General features: G+C 38.7%; 1 protein-coding gene across 1 annotated transcript in view; it reads left to right on the forward strand.

The window, feature by feature from the left end:
* LOC129706003 (obscurin-like) overlaps window positions 1-20,210 on the forward strand; it is a 395,075-nt gene that overhangs the window by 171,136 nt on the left and 203,729 nt on the right. Inside the window, 9 exon segments of the mRNA XM_055649977.1 lie at window positions 2,277-2,617; window positions 2,972-3,299; window positions 5,120-5,386; window positions 6,602-6,868; window positions 10,378-10,644; window positions 12,055-12,321; window positions 14,654-14,920; window positions 17,615-17,881; window positions 19,465-19,745. Coding sequence (XP_055505952.1) covers window positions 2,277-2,617; window positions 2,972-3,299; window positions 5,120-5,386; window positions 6,602-6,868; window positions 10,378-10,644; window positions 12,055-12,321; window positions 14,654-14,920; window positions 17,615-17,881; window positions 19,465-19,745 — 2,552 coding nt within the window.

Genomic DNA, 20,210 nt, shown 5'->3' on the forward strand with positions numbered 1-20,210 from the left:
GGGGGTTGGGTTGAAGTAAAAGCACTGCAAATGGTTGGTGGGGGTTGGGTTGAAGTAAAAACACTGCAAATGGATGGTGGGGGTTGGGTTGAAGTAAAATCACTGCAAATGGTTGGTGGTCTGAACTTGACAACTTCCTGTTTGCACTGTATATTGATTTTAGATAAAACGCTACCACTTACGGCTGTGATTTTTGACCATCTTACTCAGTCCCCCTCCGCTCATCAGGTGCAGAGGATTCTTCCCATCAATGAAAAATAAAAGTGTTATTAGTGTTTAAAAAATGTTGAAAATCTCTCTCCTGTCAATCACGCCATGAAGGCAACACCTTTTCCGGTGGGAGGGGGACGGATTATAAAACCTGGAAGTGTGGGTGTGACTCAGTTTCTGTATGATGAGGGAGGGGGAGGTCACGACTGTCTGAGCTGTGAATCAACTGAACACACTGAATGTCTACTGAACTGTGAGTGTGATGTTTTGTGTGGTTTTATGGTGGTTTTCACCCTGCTTGATATGGTATGAAGCTGCATTTGAATGTGGAGGCCTTGCACCCTGCTTGAAATGGTACGAAACTACATTTGAATTTGGTGGCCTTGCACCCACTTGAAGTGGTATGAAACTGCATTTGAATTTGGTGGCCTTGCACCCTGCTTGAAGTAGTATGAAACTGCACTTGAATTTGGTGGCCTTGCACCCGCTTGAAGTGGTAGGAAACTGCACTTCAATTCGGTGGCCTTGCACCCTGCTTGAAGTGGTTTGAAACTGCACTTGAATTTGGTGTCCTTGCACCCTGCTTGAAATGGTAGGAAAATTGATTTGAATGTGGTGGCATTGCACCCTGCTTGAAATGGAATTTTAAGGAATAATCGTGAGTCAACTGCCAGCCACCAGCCGTGAGTAGAGCTGCCAGCACATCAGGCTTGAGGGACTGAGCTGCCTCCCCAAGAACCATTTGGCCCACAATGCCCATACTAGCCCTCTTGAGACCAGTCCCTTCAGCCCAAAACCCCCATACCAGCGCTCCCCCCCCCCCCCCCTCCACTGGCCACCAATATTGGAATTGGTGGATAGGTGGAATATTGCGTTGGGGGACCAGCCCTCCCTTGTGAACATGGGACCCAACGGGTCCCACTTAGTCTAGTTGTATTTTAAATGTAGTAGTTGTACCAGCCTCTGGCAGCTCATCCAATATATCTATCACCCACTGTGTGATAATCAGATACAGTCCACATTCCCAACTACTGCTGTAATTGCCACTGATAGTTTTGTGCATTTAACTGTCAGTGAAGGAGGTGGAATGAGAGACCTTTAGGTTCAATTTCAATATTCTCCATAAATTAATAGTTTGCTGACATTTGACATTGGTGTTGAATGCTTTTCAACTTTGGGCTGCTCATTGTATTTGATTCCTCTAATCCATATAGGGCCTTGACCGTGCATGTCTGAGGAATTGCTAATGACAGTGCTAATAACCATTCCCCTTTCAAGAGACATTTGATAACATCATTATTGCAGGAATAACTACAGAATAATCGAGAAAATCTTACCCCTGTTGATTCTAATCACTTCATGTTCGTATGAAGGGTTAATCAGCAGGTGCATTTGCCTTTTCTCTTTACAAATCCTGCTTGTATCCAACATAGTTTGATATTTCCATTTGACATCTTAATACTGAAAGTAAACTGTTTTTATTTATAAAACTGTATGGAATATAGTCCAGAAAAAGGATATCCAGTCCATCAAATTAGTGTATCATTGATACTCCGCATAAGCTTTCTCCCATTCTTTCACATTTAACGTTACCTGCATTAATCTTTGTTCCCTCTTATAATATTGTTTACTCATTTATTTCTATGAATGATAAAATACTCTTCTTATCAAATCTGAACTTTTGATTATGTTTTTTCATAAAATTTTAAAGGTCTTTCTTAAATTATCCCTCAGCCCTTTTTCAACAGAGAAAGAAGGAAGGGGAACATAATTTTGCTTAAAGCACAGGAGTAATTTCTGGGATTGTGAAAAGTCTATGATAAAATAATTACAGGTGACTTTGAATAGTGATGAATTGAATAGTTTCTTACCTTATATCTTATTTTGTTCTGATGACAGCAATTAAATAAAATGCATTGTGTCAGCCTTGATTCTCTTTCTTCATCCATTGTTACTGGCTGTAAAAGTTAGAGAGCAATGCAGGGTAACCATAGCCTCATTTTACATTTGGAAGTGACAAGTTTATAAGTTGTTATAATATCGAGTTTTTAATATTTCCCATACAGCTGTGCCTGTGATCTTCAAGCAGAAACTTAAGGATGAAGAAGCTCAAGAAGATGAAACTGCCACATTGCGTTGTGAAATTAGCAGACCAGAAGCAGTGGTACAATGGAAGAAAGGATCAACTCCGCTTCATCCAAGTGCCAAATATGAAATGAAGCAAAAGGGATGCATTGTTGAGCTGGTTATTCACAAAGCTACACCCCAAGATGGCGGAAGATACACATGCGACATTGGAGATCAGCATACCAGTGCTTCCTTGAAAATTAATGGTAAGAACAAAATCTACATCCAGCATAAATTGTGTGACATCTGGCTCATTGGGTTCAATTTTCCATGCACCTTTTAACTGCACTGGGGCACTGTTTCCTACGCACCTTTTAAATACACTGGGGCTTCCTTTCCCAGGCTTTCTTTAAATGCAAAGGGGCCCTGTTTCCCATACTCCTCTAAAGCTCATCAGGGCACTATTTCAAGAGAGAGTTAGATTTAGCTCTTAGGGTTAATGGAAGCTCAAGGGATATGGGGGAAAAGCCAAAACTGGGTACTCATTTTGGATGATCAGCAAAGATATTGAATGGCAGTGCAGGCTCGAAGGGCTGAGTGATTGATTAATTCAAGCTATTTTAATTTTGATTTTGAATGTTAAGATAATGTTTTTCATTAAAAATTAGGGGTTTAAAAGCAAGAAGTATAACTGTACAATGAAATAATGCACATTTTGATTTTAATTGCAATGCACCATAATCTTATTATTCCAGCCATTCCAGTGCTTTTCAAACAAGGGCTTCAGAACAAAGAAGCTGAAGAGGGCAGCACCACCACTCTGCATTGTGAGCTAACAAAGTCAAATGCTTCTGTGGAGTGGAGAAAAGGAACCGTGGTACTTCATTCCAGTGACAAATATAAAATAAAAAATAAAGGTCCTATAAGTGAACTGTTAATCTACAATCTGAAACTGGAAGATGCAGGAGAATACACCTGTGTTTCAGCAGATCAACAAACAACAGCCTCTCTTAAAGTGAAAGGTATGGGAATATTATTATATTCACATGTTCTTCATCTTCATTCACAACTTCATTTTTAACAGATTGAAGGGCTCTTTTTTAACAGCTTGAAGGGCTCTTTGCTGACTATATCATTAACTAATCTTTGCTTCCGCAAGTACAGTTTATTCTGCAAATAAAGGCGCTGTTGTTGTGATCCAGTGGATTGACCACTACCTTGTAGGGGCTAGACGGCAGCTCTTGGACATCTATATCTTTCCCTTTGCTCTGCTTATTGTACTTGAGTTTAGCTTGATTGTATTAGGTTAGCTTGATGTATACAGCTGCTTCTCGACCTACAATGGGGTTACGTTCCGATAAAATCATCGTAAACCGAAAATATCGCAAGCCGAAACGCATTGGTATGTGTTGCGATCACGTGACCGGAAGTGACGGGCGGCTCGTTGCCGTTGCTGAACGTTTGTCGATCGTAAAGTCGAAATATCACAAGCCAAAGCATCGTAAATCGGGGAGCACCTGTAGTATTATCTGATTTGATTGGAAAGTATGCAAAACAAAGTTTTTCACAGTACCTCAGAACACATGACAATAATATACCAAAGTCTAAACCTATCCCTTTTTACATCCACAAATAGTGCTTGACTGTTCAGCACCTTTTGTTTCACTCCAGATTCCAGCATTTGCAATCTCTTGTGTCTGCAAAATAATCCTGCAGATTTTCCCTTAGATTTTTTTCAATAATTTCCCCATCACCAAGTTGAAATTATCTGTCTTATCCCTGTTGTCCTTCTTGAATTAATGTACAACATTGCTGCTCTCCAGTTATCTGACACCTCACTCGTGGACATAGTAGATTGACAATGTTTAGTCAAAGCCCAGCCCTTCCTTGCCTCTCATAGCAGCCTGGGACACATCCCATCGGGCCATGGAGAATTATCCAGGTTTAAGTCTGCTAAGATACTTTATACCTCCTGATCATTTGTTCTGTATACTATCAAGTGTTGCTGAACCAGAATCCCATGTAAGTCAGTCAGCATATATGTCTGAAGAAGGGGCTCGACCCGAAATGTCACCCTTTCCTTCTCTCCAGAGATGCTGCCTGCCCGCTGAGTTACTCCAGCTTTTTGTGTATATCTTCAGCATATGGGTTGAACAGTGAACAGGGCAAGACATATTACAAACCTAGTACATCATATTAGGTTTTGATGATTATATCATAATTAATCAATGGACATAAAAACAATCTGTCTTTTTGTTATTCAACAATTTTGTTGATTGTGTTGCCATTGCTAGATACTTTTTTGAAGGGAACTAAACGGAGGTAAAATAATGGAACAGCCTGTCCTGATTTACTCCAACATTTATTGTCTATCTTAAAATAATTGGACAATGGCAAATAAAAACTGGAATGAATGCATGTTTAATAGAAATGGGTGGTTGATGAAAGGTGCAGGCTCATCGGGTTGAAGGGCCAGTTTCTGTGTTGTATTTCTTTATGACAGTAAAGAGGAAAAAAATGTGTTGATCGTGAAACAGGGTCAATAGGTTTTCTCCAGTTTGTTCGAATAGTTAGAAAAAAATATTTCTTTATTGTTTTGTTGCAGGTTTTTCACACAAGGAAGTAAATGTTCTTTATAATTACCTTATTTTATGTGACCAAAAATGTTCAACCATAATGTTTAGTATTAATAAGCACACATCTATAAATTTAATTGCGCACAAATTATGTTGTTATTCATGGGAATAGCAACGACGTTTTTTGATATGGCTGTTTAATATTTAGTAAAATGTAGCTATGAAGTTCTTTGTTTATGAAAGAATATTGCAATTTATTGTTCTAGTACTTCCAGTGCTTTTCAAGATAAAGCTTCAAAATAAGGAATGTAAAGAAGGGAATGATGTCACATTACAATGTGAGCTAACAAAGCCTGATGCTTCTGTAAAATGGAAGAAGGGGTCTCTGCTTATTGAATCCAGTGGAAAATATGAAATTAAGCAAAATGGTTCCAGGGTTGAGCTGATCATCCATGATTTAAAACTTGAAGATGCAGGAGAATATGCTTGTGACTCTGGGGATGAACAGACTACAGCGACCTTAAAAGTGAAAGGTGAAGTACCATTATTTATCATAGAATCATAGAGGCACTGCATGGAAACACTGAGACCACACTGATCAATAACCACCTATTTACATTAATCCCATTTTTTTTTAATTCTCCCACATTTCTAACCATTATTATTGAATCTTCATCAGTCTTATTACCTGTGTTCCTACTATGATCATCGCAGAACATTTGTTTCACTTTTGGAAAATTTCCCTCAAGTTTCCATATGAAGACCCTTACATTTCTTTGAATGTAAAATGTTTGCATCTCTCTTCTCTTAAAGCTCACTGGACAAGGTATTCAAATGAAAAATTTGGAAGTATGTTTAAAAAAATACTCCTTAATAATTTAAAAGGGGTCATTTGGTGCAGTTTAATAAATAGAGATAGAAGGGGCTAATCTGAACATAATTTGAACATTTTTAATTGTTGATTCCATAAGTGTGCAAACAACACATTTATGAATTAAAGTAGATAGTCCTGATTTGTGGGCATAATTTCACAGCAAAGATTATGTTGCAATGCTGGAGTTGAAGCAGTTCGGGCTAAGGAATTTTACAGCATAGAATGAAGGGTACTACATCTTATAGGTGTTGATGGGACGATCCGCTTCAATTCTTTATCGTACTTTAAATGTTGCTCTTTAAATCGCTCCAATAAAATACTATTTCTGGTTAGAGATACAAGAAACTGTGGATGCAGCAATCTTAAGCAAAACACAATGTGCTGGAGTAGATGATATTTAGGGTTTCTGGTTGCACATTCTGTGTCCTGCCAGCCCAATAAATTAAAGGTAATCTGCTAAATCTCAAATAAATTTTAGGTAATTATTTTGAATCAGAAACTTCAATTTACTTATCATCCTTTTCAGCAGATGTCATGTCATTCAAAGTGTGCTCATCAGTTATTTTACATATTTTGATTTTGGAATCACTATTTCCAAATCATCTAAAAGTGTTGAGAAAAATGATTACCTGAATTCTGAACGTTCATGTTCAGTAAAAAAAATCATTCACCACTGAGTTAACTAACTTTTTAACTAACTCTATCCACAGTATCATTATTTCTTTCAATTGAATAGTTCTTAAGCAGCACTTTATAAATATATATGTATAATGTCAGGTTATTGTAATTAAAATGGAAATTAAACGTTTTCTTTATGTGCCTGTATTATTATTTAATATTGAGTTAACTTTTATCATTTATTTGGTACTCTTAGCCTTGCCGGTACATTTTATAAAGGAGCTTAAGGATATGGAAGGCAAAGAAGGAAATACTGCCAGACTTTGTTGTGAGCTTACTAAGCCAGGTCATTCAGTGAAATGGAGAAAAGGATCTATACTGCTTCATTCAAGCGACAAACATGAAATAATACAAAAAGGTTCCACTGTTGAATTGCTTATTCACCTGCTAAAAGTTGAAGACTCTGGAGAATATACCTGTGATACTGGTGACCAGAAGACAAAAAGCTGCTTAAAAGTAATTGGTAGGTGAATTGCTCATAACATTTGTTTATGTGTGCACATTTTCATGGTGCTGCAAGGTGAGCTATATGTAAGATTTGTAATTATATTTGTGAAAATAATAGTTCTCTTTCTGCTTTGGGGTAGTTATTAAAAAAAAATTGTTTTTGTTAAAAGTTGTGTTAGTTGTATATTAAGTAGCATGGTAGTAAGGAATTAGAAGAACTAGCACTGTTTAATTCTTTATCTTTTCAGTTTATCTTCTTGGTATTACGTACCTTTCCATTCCTCCTCCGGATCTTCTTTACATGATTATTGGGAGTCTAGGCTGGCCAGCTGGCAGTAAGGGTCAGAGCATGGGTGGAATTAGCACTGATGGGACCAGAAATACCGTGGCAACATTAAGGACATGTCAGAGTTACAGTGACCTCCATAATGTTTGGGACAAAGACCCATCATTTATTTATTTGCCTCTGTACTCCACAATTTGAGATTTGTAATAGAAAAAATCACATGTGGTTAAAGTGCACATTGTCAGATTTTATTAAAGGCCATTTTTATACATTTTGGTTTCACTATGTAGAAAATACAGCTGTGTTTATATATAGTCCCAAATCTCAAATTGTGGAGAACAGAGGCAAATAAATAAATGATGGGTCTTTGTCCCAAACATTGTGGAGGGAATTGTATGGTGGTTGGAAAACGCATTACATTGTTTTGAGAGAATAGTAGATCTGTTCCCGAAGCAGCTATTTTCTCAAGAAATCATTTCAAGAATCAAGAGTGTTTAGTTGTCATATATATTGATAAACTAAATAAATAAATTGTTACTTGCAGCAGCTCAACATCTCCATAAATGCAACACATGCAAATAAATATAATACATGCAAATATATATAATAATTAAAAAGTTCAATAAATTAATAACCAAAATACTGGTGCAAAAAAGGAACAAAATCTGTAGAATATCCAAATATATAGTCTATAGAAGTTAATAGTTGCTGGGATTAAGATTGTATAGTGTTTAAGAGCCCGATAATTGCTTGGAAGACACTTTTCATGAACCTTGTGGTCATGGTTTTCAGGCTCATCTACCGTCTTCCCAATGGTAGGAGCGAAATTAGAGTGTTGCCAGGGTGGTATGGATCTTTGATGATATTGTCTGCCTTACTATAGATCCCTTAGATGGTGAGGAGGTCATTACCTGTGATTGACCGGGCAGTGTCTACCACTCATGTAATGTCCTTTGTTCCTGGGTGTTCGAACTGCCTAACCAGGATGTGATGCGTGAAGTCAGTGTGGTCTCTACCTCAAGAAATTCAATGGAATATTTGTTGACATACCAAATCTCCTTAATCTTCTAAGAAAGTAGAGGTGTTGATGAGCTTTCTTTATGATTGCATCAATGTGCTGCGCCCAGGACAGATCTTCGGAGATATGCATGCCCAGGAACTTGAAGCTCTTCACTTTTTCCACCATCGCCTTTTCAATAGGGATGGGTTCATGGATCCTTGGCTTTCCCCACCTGAAGTCAACAATCAGTTCCTTGGTTTTACTGAGGTTCAAAGCAAGTTTGTTGTTCTGGCACATTTTCAATCCGGTCTGGTTAATCACAGGAACTGTCTTCCCTACCTCTAAAATGCAACCGCTATCATCAAAGACCCTTACCACCCTGTCCACGCTCTCATATGATCATAGAATGTAGAACAGCACAAGACAGGAACAGGCCCTTCCACCCACAGTGTCCGTGCCGACCATGATATCAAGATAAACTAATCTCATCTGCCTGCACACGATCCATTTCCCTCCATTCCCTGCATGGCCATGTGCTTATCTAAAAGCCTCTTAAACACCACTATCATATCTCCAGGTATTCATCAGCCTCAGCCCCGCACATCTCTTTGCATCTTGAATGCTTTCAATAAACCTCTTTTACTATTAGAACATAGAACAGTAGAGCTGGGGATTAGGCCCTTCGGTCCAGAATGCTTGTGCCTAACATGATGCTAAGACCATCTTTAGAATTTAGAGATACAGCGTAGAAACAGGCCCATCGCGCCTGCGCCGACCATCAATCACCCCGTGTACTACCAACACTCTCTTGGGACAATTTTACAACATACCCAAAGCCAATTAACCTACAAACCTGTACGCAGTGTGAGCGGAAACCGGAGCACCCGGAGAAAATCCACGCGATCACAAGGAAAACGTACAAACTTTGTACAGCCAGCACCCATAGTCAGGATCGAACCTGGTTCTCTGGCGTTTTAAGGCAACAACTCTACTGATGTGCCACTGTGCCTGCCACTTTTGTATGTTGGCATGCTATCCATTTCTCTCCATTCCCTGCATGTCCCGTTGCCTATCTTAAAGTCTCTTAAAGGCCACTATTGTATCTGCCTCCATTGTTACCCCCAGCAGCACGATCCAAGCACTCACCACCGGTTGTGTAAAACCTTAGCCCCACACATCTCTAAACTTTCATCTTGAAGGTATTCCTGTCAATTTTTTTAATTATTCCAGCCTGCGGAAAAAAGGTTCTGACTATCCTTGCTATCTATGCCTCTCATAATTTAAAAAACCTTTATCAGATCTCCCCATAACTTCCGGTGTTGCAGAGAAAACAATCCAAGTTTGTCAAACCTTTACTTGAAAGCGGGCTGTTTTTGCTGGAGTGTAGGTGGCTGAGGGGAGTACTGATAGAAATTTACAAAATTATGAGCGGCAGGGACAGGGTCAGAGCCTTTTTCCAGGAGTGGAAATGTCACATACAAGAAGATATAGGTTTAAGGTAAGAGGGGAAAAGGCAAATAAGTCATTCAAGGCATTTATTTATTTAGAGTATCGTAGGTGTTTGGAATGAACTGCTGACTGAGTGGTGGAGCCAGTTGCCATTTAGGCAAGCATATGAATATGAAGGAAATTGAGGGATGTGGATCAGGCAGATTGTGTTAGCTTAATTTGGCATCATGGTGGGAACAGTCTTCATGGGCCGAAGAGTCTATTGTTGTGCGGTACTCTTGTATATTGCAAGTTTTGTAAGGCACAGATAAAGTTGGAATGATTACAGGCATATGGGCTAGGTAATGATTTGCATGATTGTCATCATGGAAGTGGTGGGCCGAAAGACCTGTTGCTATGCAGAACCTACACTGACTTGAGACTCAACTTTTTCTGAACGCAGTCATATCAGAGTGCTCTTTCTCTATACCTCTGAAAATTTGACACATGTTTACCTTGGTCTCGTGGATTAGCTGTGGGACATGAGCCTATGGGTCACCATGCTTCTGTATTTTTTTTAAAAGAGCCACAATCAGGATGTTTAGATGGATGGTACTGTTAATTTGCATGGTGATCTCACCGAATTTGATCCCACTGTCAAATGCAGAAACAAATCATTCTCTCTCATTGTGCCCATAGATTTATCTGAATTACTGAGTATTTACAGCATTTTATTTTATTGTTTTTGAATCGTTGTTGTGGGTTTTGATGTTACTTTAACTAATTGGACACAAATTACCATCTCTTTTAGCCTTGCCGGTACTTTTCAAAAAAGAGCTTTGCAGTCAGGAGGTTGAAGAAAACTGCGCTGCTAATCTACACTGTGAAGTCACCAAATCGGATGCCCCTGTCAAATGGAAAAAGGGATCCAGGTTGCTTCATGCAAGTGACAAATATGAAATGAAACAAAAAGGACCCTGTGTTGAGTTGGTTATTCATAGCATAAAACTGGAAGATGCAGGAGAATATACCTGTGATTCTGGAGATCAACAGACCACTGCCCCCTTAAAAGTGAAAGGTATAATGATATCCATTACACTTTGTACGTTGAATGGAGATCGTTCAGATAACATAGTCTTGGAATCATATAGCGTGGAAGCAGGCACTTTAACCCAACTCAGTGATGCCAAACAAATAGCTTTTTAATCATTATAATTGTACCTGCCTCTATAATATTCTCGGGCAGCTCATTCCACATATCTGTCACACTCTGTGTGGAGAAAGCTGCTGCTTACATCCTCTTCAAATCTTTCTCCTCTCACCTTAAAAGTATGCCCTCTCGTTTTAGACTCTTTTACCCTGGAAAAAAGATTGACTATTCAACATCTATGTAACTCATGATTTTATATACTTTTATAATGTTATCCCTCAGCCTCCTAAACTCCAGGGAGGTAGAAATCCCAGCCTATCCAGCGACTCATTATAACTCTTGCCCTGATAACCCTTCTGGATCTTTTCTGCACTCTATCCAACAATGACATTTTAACGTTTAAGAGGCATTTAGACAAGTACATGAACATGGCAGAAATGGAGGGGCATGGATCATATGCAAGCAGATGAGGTTAGCTTAATATGGCATCATGATTGGCAAAGAAATTGTGGACCAAAGGGCCTATTCCTGTGCTGTTATATGTTATGGGTTATAAATGGCATAGAGGAATATGGAAATATTGCAGGCAAGTGGGGTAGATTTAGATTTGCACAATAGTCAGCATGGATATAGAGCTGAACAATTCAATGTCTCTGCTGAATCACTCAATATCTCTTGACTCAAGAACTACTTCTGAAGGTTGTCCAATCAAAGTGCTCTTCCTCTGCATCTTAGAGTCACATGGCATGGAAACAGGCCTTTTAAGCATAACGCCCACGTCAACCAACGCACCCCATCTAAACTAGTCCCACCTGCCTGCATTTGGCCCTTATTCTTCTAAACCTATTCTATCTATGTATCTGTTCAAATATCATTTAAACTTTGTGATAGTATCTGCCTCGACTACCTCCTCTGGCAGCTCGTTCCATACATCCACCACCTTTTGTGTAAAAATGTTGCCCCTTAGGTTCCTTCTTTTCTTAAAACTATGTCTTCTGGTTCTTGATTCCCCTACTCTGAAGATATGACACCCATGCTTACCTTTTGTCTGTTTGTTGTCGGCCAAGTGCCTGTGATTCACCATGCATCTCTGTTATTTTTTTAAAAAAGCTTTACAATAAGGATATTCATATGGATGGTGCTGTTCATTTGTATGGTGAGTTCACTAAATCTGATCCCTCTGTTAAATGCAGAAAGGGATCCTTCTCTCCCATTGTGCTCATAGATGGAGTCTGGACTGCTGTATTTAATCATTTTATTTTTCTGCAATTATATCATTATTAGTATGGCTATTAATGTTATTTTATCTAATTCAACACAAATGATCATTCTCTATAGTCTTGCCGATACTTTTCAAAAAAGAGCTTTGCAGTCAGGAAGTTGAGGAAAACGACACTGCTACTCTACACTGTGAAGTCACCAAGTCTGATGCCCCCGTCAAATGGAAAAAGGGCTCCAGGCAGCTTCGTGCAAGTGACAAATATGAAATGAAACAAAAAGGTGTCTGCCTTGAGTTGGTTCTTCACAGTGTAAAACTGGAGGATGCTGGAGAATATACCTGTGATTCGGGAGATCAACAGACCACTGCCTCCTTAAAAGTGAAAGGTAAGAGCACACACATTAGATTTCATAAGTGAAAAGTCATACAGCATGGAAACAGGCACATTGGACCAATTTGTTCAGGCCGACCATATTGGCTTTTAAACATTGTAATTGCTCCAGACTCTACCAGTTATTTTGGTAGCTTGTTCCACATATCCACCAATCTCCGTGTGAAAAGGTTGTCCCTTCGGTCCCCTTTAAATCTTTTTCCTCTCATCTTAAATGTATGCCATCTTGTTTAGACTATCCTGTGAAAAAGACTGACTGGTCTCCTTATCTATTCCCCTCATGGTTTTGTTTATTAGCCTCCTATGCACCAGGGGAAATGCCCTAGCCTATCTGTTCTCTTCTTATAACCTAAGTCCTCTTGTCTGGATAACATCGTTTTGAATCTTTTCTGCACTCTATCCAGCTTAATGACATCTTCTCTGTAGCTAGGTAACAAGAAATGCGCATAATATTTAATATGTGGTATTACCAGTGTCTTGTACTGTCGTAATATTATGATTTTTGCACAGTGCTCTGACTGATGAAAGCAAGTTTGTTAAATGTCTACTTCACCACTCTGTCCACCTGTGTCACCAGTCTCCGGGAACTCTATAGTTGTACCTCTTAGTCTCTTTGTTCTATAACACTCTCTCGGGCCTGCCATTTGCTGTGTAAGTCTGGTTTAACTTCCTAAAATGCAACACTTCACCCATGGCAGAGTTTTACTCTTTGTACATTCCTTTCCTTCCCCCACCACCACAAATTTATTTGACGAAGCCAGAGTACAACATCACCCGGCCTTTGCAATATTCTCAGCACAATGCACAGGCAAAGAAACTTAACTATCCATGCAATGTACATCTATCATTTCACTCTATAGTGACATTCCTTTTGTTTTCACCCAAAGCCCCACTTATGCCTTCTTTGCTTTTTCTACAAACTTGTTTTCTCTCCATCTCATTTCTATTGTAGCATCTTCGATCTGAAGTGTTAACTGGTTTTACTTTCCACAGAAGATGCTTACCTGGCTGATTTATTGTTTTTGTTCTTGTTTCAGATTTCAGCATCTGTAGTTTTAATCAATCCATCTAGAATGCGTTCTCTCCTAGATGTGTACGGGACATATTCAGACTTTTTCAGTCCAGATCGTGCATGGCGAGCGTGATATCTGTTTATGCTAAACCCATTTGTCTGCATTTAGCCCTTATTCCTCTGCACCTTTCCTATCCAAATATCTATTACTTGTCATTATTAGCCTATCTTTACAAACAAGAGTTATAAAAGCTAAAAATGTTGTGCCTTACAAGTTTATAACATGCCTGGGAAGAGCATTTAAACGGCTTTAACTTCTAAAGGTCTGGAGTGAAAACTGTGAAGTGGGGGTAATCTAAATAGGTGGTAGGTATGGGGAAGGATAATGGTACATTGGAGAAGATTCAAAGTGGGAATAAGGCAAAGATCAGACTGGGTTGATGAGAAGACCCCATATGAAAATACAGATGGTGATGGTAGAAAGGTGTGGGTCAGAGTTTTGGTGGTGAGTTGATCTAGGAAGGGAGATGAGGACAATTTTGAGGATGGAATTGGGAGTTCCAATTAAAAGATTGGTTTACTTGGGGAAGCATGGAGTCGAAAATATATATGGCCACTACTGCAGAAGTAACCTTTTAAAAAGTTCAGGGCATTGGATGTAAGGCAGCAACCCTGGTAAGGATAGACACAAAAAGCTGGAGTAACTCAGCAGGTCAGACAGCATCTCTGGAGAAAAGGAATATGTGACTCTTCAGAGGAATGGTCTCGACCCGAAACATCACCTATTTCTTTTCTCTAGAGATGCTGTTTGACCGGCTGAGTTACTCCAGCTTTTTATGTCTATCTTCGGTTGAAACCAACATCTGCAGTTCCTTCCTGCACACCCTGATAAGGATACACCCAAGACATAAGGAGGCATCAATTGTTAATAATTGAGTCCTGTGAGAATCACATTAAGAATAATAAAAATTATAGGTCAGATGTCAGGCAAAGTAACTGCCAATTTATTTCATTGTACATTCCCAGCTGTTCGCATGCATGTCATATCCTTAGTTTATGAGAGGTTTATTCAATAGTGTGATAACAGCAAGAACAAAGCATGTAAACAAAATGCAACTTGTCAGCTGGCTTCCAGCAACTTTGCATTAGAGGAGTTTAAAAAAGATAGCATTTAGTATAATGAAAAAGTTTAGGATGTTGCCCAATTATAACATAACCTTCAGTCATTGACTGTTTTATTTGAACCTGTTTGAAAGTTTGAGTGGTTCAATCAACTGAAGTACATTACCATGAACGAAATCATTGTTTCTCTTAGCCCTTCCTGTGATTTTCAAAAAAGAGCTCCAGAATAAAGAAGCTGAAGAGGAAAGTACTATCACTTTGCACTGTGAAATCTCAAAACCGGATGCCCTTGTGAAATGGAGAAAGGGATCTGTGATTCTTCATAAAAGTGAGAAGTATGAAATTACGCAAAAGGGTTCCTGTGTGGAGCTACTTATTCATAATCTAAAAGTTGAAGATGCTGGAGAGTATACCTGTGATTCAGGCGATCGGCAGACATCTGGCTTTTTGAAAGTGAAGGGTATGACAATTTTTAATAACTAATTTATTACTTGTTTCAAAATATTTAATTCAGTACTTTATCTACAATTGTTAGAATCATTCATTTTCTTCTATATAATGATATTCATTAGCAAGCTTGAAATATTGTCATTGCCTTTTCTAATTTGCAGCAAATTTTGGAAGATGAAAGCCATAAAATCCTCTAACAATCTTTCTCACTCTTAACAATTCCACCAATTTGATGTGTCACTTGCAAAGTTAATTGTTGGCCAACCTACATTTTCATCATAATCATTTGTATGCGTGTGTGTGTGTGTCTCATAGACAACAGAGGTTTCACCGCTTGTGGAACTCCGTTGGTCACAGACCTCCAGTTGGAATAACGCCTCTCTACCACTACTCTCTGTCTTCTATGGCCAGGTCAAGGTTTTGAATACAATCTACCAAGGCTACATATTCCTCATAGGAACAGGTTGAATTCTGACCAGCTGGCCTTTATACGACTCCCACCTGATGGATGTCTTTTTCACCCTCTCCTGTGTTAATCACGTCCTTCTTCAAGTGCAGTAAACAAAACTGCTCATAATACTCCAGCTGACCAATATTTTATTAAGCTATCCCATAGCTTTCTTTCTCTTGTGTTCTGTGCCCCAGCCAATGAAGGCAAGTATCCCATACGCCGACTTTACCACCTGAGCTGTTTGTACTACGACCCTTGGAGATCCTTGTTCACCAATCCCTAGGAGCTTACTATTCATTGGGAATGTCCTACTCTTACTAATCCTTCAAAAATGCATCTGCTCACACTGATCAAGATTAAATAATATCTGATTTTACTTTGCCATCAATATCAACCTGCAGACTAAACCTGTTCCTCTTCAAACTGACTTACAGCACAATTTTGATGCCATCTGCAACCTTACCAGCCATGTCTCCTACGTTCATATCAAAACATAGTGCATAATACAATTCATAGGGATCATAGCTGCAGCCCCTGCAGTACAGGGTCACAGGCTTAAAATGACAAAAATGATCCTCTACCATTGCCCTCTGCTTCCTATTATAAAGACAAATTTGGACCTAATTCATCCAGTATCCCATGGAGTCTCACCTTTTACACTAATTGAGACTGTGTCAAATTAAAACAGTGAGGGAAATATATTTGCATGAGCCCATATCTAAACTTTTCCCATTGCAGCCATTCATCTCAACTCAATGTATTGTGTTGCCATTTCTAAACCATGTAAAACGGGGCAAAGATTAAATATGCAGATTCACAGCTAGGTGTGCTGGTCCCAGCAAGTTCTGGCCCATTGGATGGCCAAATTTTGACTTTTGTCCAGAATGAGACATTAGGTTATAATATACATATATTTTATACTCTAAATGCTCATAGAGTGACTTTGAGTATAAATACAGCATTTAGTGAACTTTTGGGAAAAGGCTGGATTTGGATGAGAACATACAGGGCAAGATTAGCAAGTGTGCTGATGATACAAAAGTGAGTGGTTTTGCAGACAGCGAAGATGCAGCAGGATCTGGATCGATCGGCCAGGTGCGCAGAGGAATGGTTGATGGAATTTAATACAGAGAAGTGTGAGATGTTGCATTTTGGGGTGTCGAACAAGGGCAAGACCTACACAGTAAACAGAAGGCTTCTGTATAGTATTGTAGAGCAGAGGGATTTAGGAGAACAGGTGCATGGTTCCTTGAAGGTCGAGTCGCAGGTAGATAAGGTGGTCAAAAAGACTTTTGACATTTTGGCCTTCATCAGTCAGAGTATTGAGTATAGAAGTTGAAAGGTCATGTTGCAGTCGTATAAGACGTTGGTGAGACTGCATTTAGCATATTGTGTTCAGTTCTGGGCACCATGTTATAGGAAAGATATTGTCAAGCTTGAAAGGGTTCAGAAAATATTTCCGAGGATGTTGCCAGGACTAGAGGATGTGAGCTATAGGGAGAGATTAAGTAGGCTGGGTCTCTTTTCCATGGAGCGCAGGAGGATGGGGGGGATCTTATAGAGGTGTACAAAATCATGAGAGGATTAGATCTGTTAGATGCACAGAGTCTCTTGCCCAGAGTAGGGGAATTGGGCACCTGAGGACATAGGTTCAAGGTGAAGGGGAAAAGATTTAATAGGAATTCAAGGGATAACTTTTTCACACAAAGGGTGATGGGTGTATGGAACAAGCTGCCAGAATAGGTAGTTGAGGCTGGGACTATCCCATCATTTAAGAAACAGTTAGACAGGTACATGGATAGGACATGTTTGGAGGGATATGGACCAAGCGTATGCAAGTGGGACTAGTATAGCTGGGACATTGTTGGCCGGTGTGGGCAAGTTGGGCAGAAAGGCCTGTTTCAACACACTATCATTCTATGACTATGACTGCAATTTCATGAATTTTGAAATGCTGCCTGCGAGTTGCCATTTCAGATGTTGAATGGTATGTGATCAGACGAGCTTAAAATTATAGAAATGATCAACTTTCAAGAAAGAAAGAAAGAGTTTATTAGTTGAAATTAAGGTAATCTAATTTAACTGTTCCAGTCCACAACCGAAGGTGCAATATTTACAAATGTTTGCAGAATCCTGAAATTAAATTTCTTCTTAAAACGTTGATTTTCCTACTAAGGTTTTTTGAAGTTTCAAATGTCCATTTGAAAACAAAGTACAGGTACTAATTTCATGAATTAAATTCCTCTTTCCTAGCCCTTCCCGTGCTTTTCAAACAAGAGCTTCAGAACATGGAGGCTGAAGAGGGTTCTACTGCTGTTCTGCACTGTGAGATCACTAAACTGAATGCCCATGTGGAATGGAAGAAAGGATCTGTGGCACTTCATTTAAACGAGAAATATGAAATAAAACAAAAGGGTTCCTGTGTTGAGTTGCTTATTCATAACTTAAAACTTGAAGATGCTGGAAAATATACCTGTCTTACAAAGGATCAAGAGACGAGTGCTTCTTTGAAAGTGACGGGTAAGATATCAACCTTTGCTCACTAAAATTACAATCTTAGGCTTGATATGTGAATTTGTGAAATAAATAATTTCAGTAATATTTATTGTTCATGAAGGAAAAGCTATAGGTGTGCTGAGGTATGCTTCATAAGTTTGAAATAATTTAAGCACATGGAGGGAGTTGTTAATTTTCCTCTTGAAGCTTGAGAGGAATTTGCGTAGTGGCTGTGCTGTTAGCCCAGAACCTCTGATGAGAGACTTGAAACATTCATTGTTTGAATGTAGCTAGTTAGCTGCAGACATCAAAACGATGCCCTGTGTCACATCTTGTGGGATGTGGAAACGTGGAAAATCAGCTGCCTCTTATACTGAGCTGCATTTGACTCTTTTTGAGTGTTCAGAATAAGTTCTCAGGAATGAGAGCACTAATATAATCAGTGCTAAAAGGAGTCATTATTTTATGAAATATACAATATATAAAGCGATGGGTCCCCAGATAGACTAGAAAATAGAATTAGACAGGGAAGTCCAAAAAAAAGCTTTAGGTGAGCATATTTGCTGGCATGATAAGATCAGCAAAGAACACATTGTGTTGAAAAAAGTCAAATTTGCATGCTTTCCAGTGCATGGCACCACAAATGTAAGGAACCACTCCTTGGTTTTAGTGAGCTACTTGTTTGATTGGATGTTGAATCAACTGTATCATTATGAATTTCGAACTTTGTTTTCTTTTAGTACTACCCGTACTTTTCAAAGAGGAGCTTCAGAATGTGGAAGCTGAAGAGGATAGTACTGCTACTCTTCATTGCCTGATTAGTAAACCTGATGCTCCAGTAAAATGGAGGAGAGGATCTCTGCTGCTTCATCCATGTAAAAAGTATGAAATAAAACAAAAGGATCTCTATGTTGAGCTGTTAATTCGCAGCCTAAAGCTAGAGGATGCTGGTGAATATTCCTGTGATTCAGGGGACCAGCAAACTACAGCATTCTTAAAAGTTAAAGGTAGGATAAAAATCATTGCTTATAATGAATTCATATTGCTTTTGGTTGTGAACATTTTCTCATGAGCTGGTATTTCTAAAATTCTGGGAAAACTCAACCTGTCATTTATCCAAGTTACAGTCCTTGTGGTCTAGATTTCTCATCTAAGGTGAGGCTTTATTCTCATTTAATATCTTAGTCCCATCAGTATTGTTTCTGGTCTGTAAACTAGAATAGTTGTTTGCCGATAAGGCAACGATTGAGTAAGTTTCAAAATATCTGGTTATGTTGTGAGCAGTGAGCATAATGGGACATTCATAACATTGATACTGGGGAAATGAAAATGATGTTAAGAGTCATCTACATGATAATATGCCATTAAAAACTGATACTGGAGCACAGAAAACTATAACAATGGCAAATATATTATTGTCATTGTACTCAAATGTCATTATCTCGAGACTCGAGGGAATCATTTGTTGGCTAGGTATATCAAGTAAACAATACTTACATTAATTTTTTTTTTTTTTTAAAGTTTCAATGTTTGTCATGAATTGCTTTACATGTTGATTAATTTACATTTGGTCAAAAGTCATAAACAAAAATCACCATCTCCCTTAGCACTTCCTGTACTTTTCTACCAAGTGCTTCAGAATGAAGAAGCTGAAGAGGATAGCACTGCTATTTTACGTTGTGAGATTACTAAACCTAATGGATCAGTGCAATGGAGAAAGGGATCTTTGGTAATTCATCCAAGTGACAAATATGAAATGGTACAGAAAGGTTCTTGCCTTGAGTTGCACATACATAACCTAAAATTAGAAGATATTGGTGAATACATCTGTGATTCTGGGGATCAACAGACTATGGCCTCCTTAAAAGTGAATAGTAGGACAACAATTATTACTTAATATTGATAAATTAATTTGCATCTTCAAGAGAATCTTAAACAGCTGCTGATTGTCATTGAATTATTCCTGATATAATCACCTGATGTTCATTAGTAGCTGTTTGTTGTCTGGATTTTTCTTCAATATGCAGTTTAGGCGCTGTTGCATTATCACAAATAATACTTGGGCAATCATTTGCATTATAATCTTATTGGTAATCTGGATTTCCTTTATAACAGTTGACATAAAACGTGACTTTGGAAGTAATATAAAGATTAGTAACCTGAACATTCTTAAAGTTAGAATTTATCCCCTTTAAGTTCATTTGTAGAATCTGTGTTTTGATTTTAACTTTGTGCCAGTCACAGAGTCGTACAGCATAGAAACAGGCTCTTCAGTCCAACTTGCCTATGCCAAACAAGATGCCCCATCCACACGAGTTCACCTGCCCGTTTTTAGCCCATATTCCTGTAAACC

This window comes from Leucoraja erinacea, chromosome 2, assembly GCF_028641065.1.
Source record: "Leucoraja erinacea ecotype New England chromosome 2, Leri_hhj_1, whole genome shotgun sequence".
NCBI lineage: Eukaryota > Metazoa > Chordata > Chondrichthyes > Rajiformes > Rajidae > Leucoraja > Leucoraja erinaceus.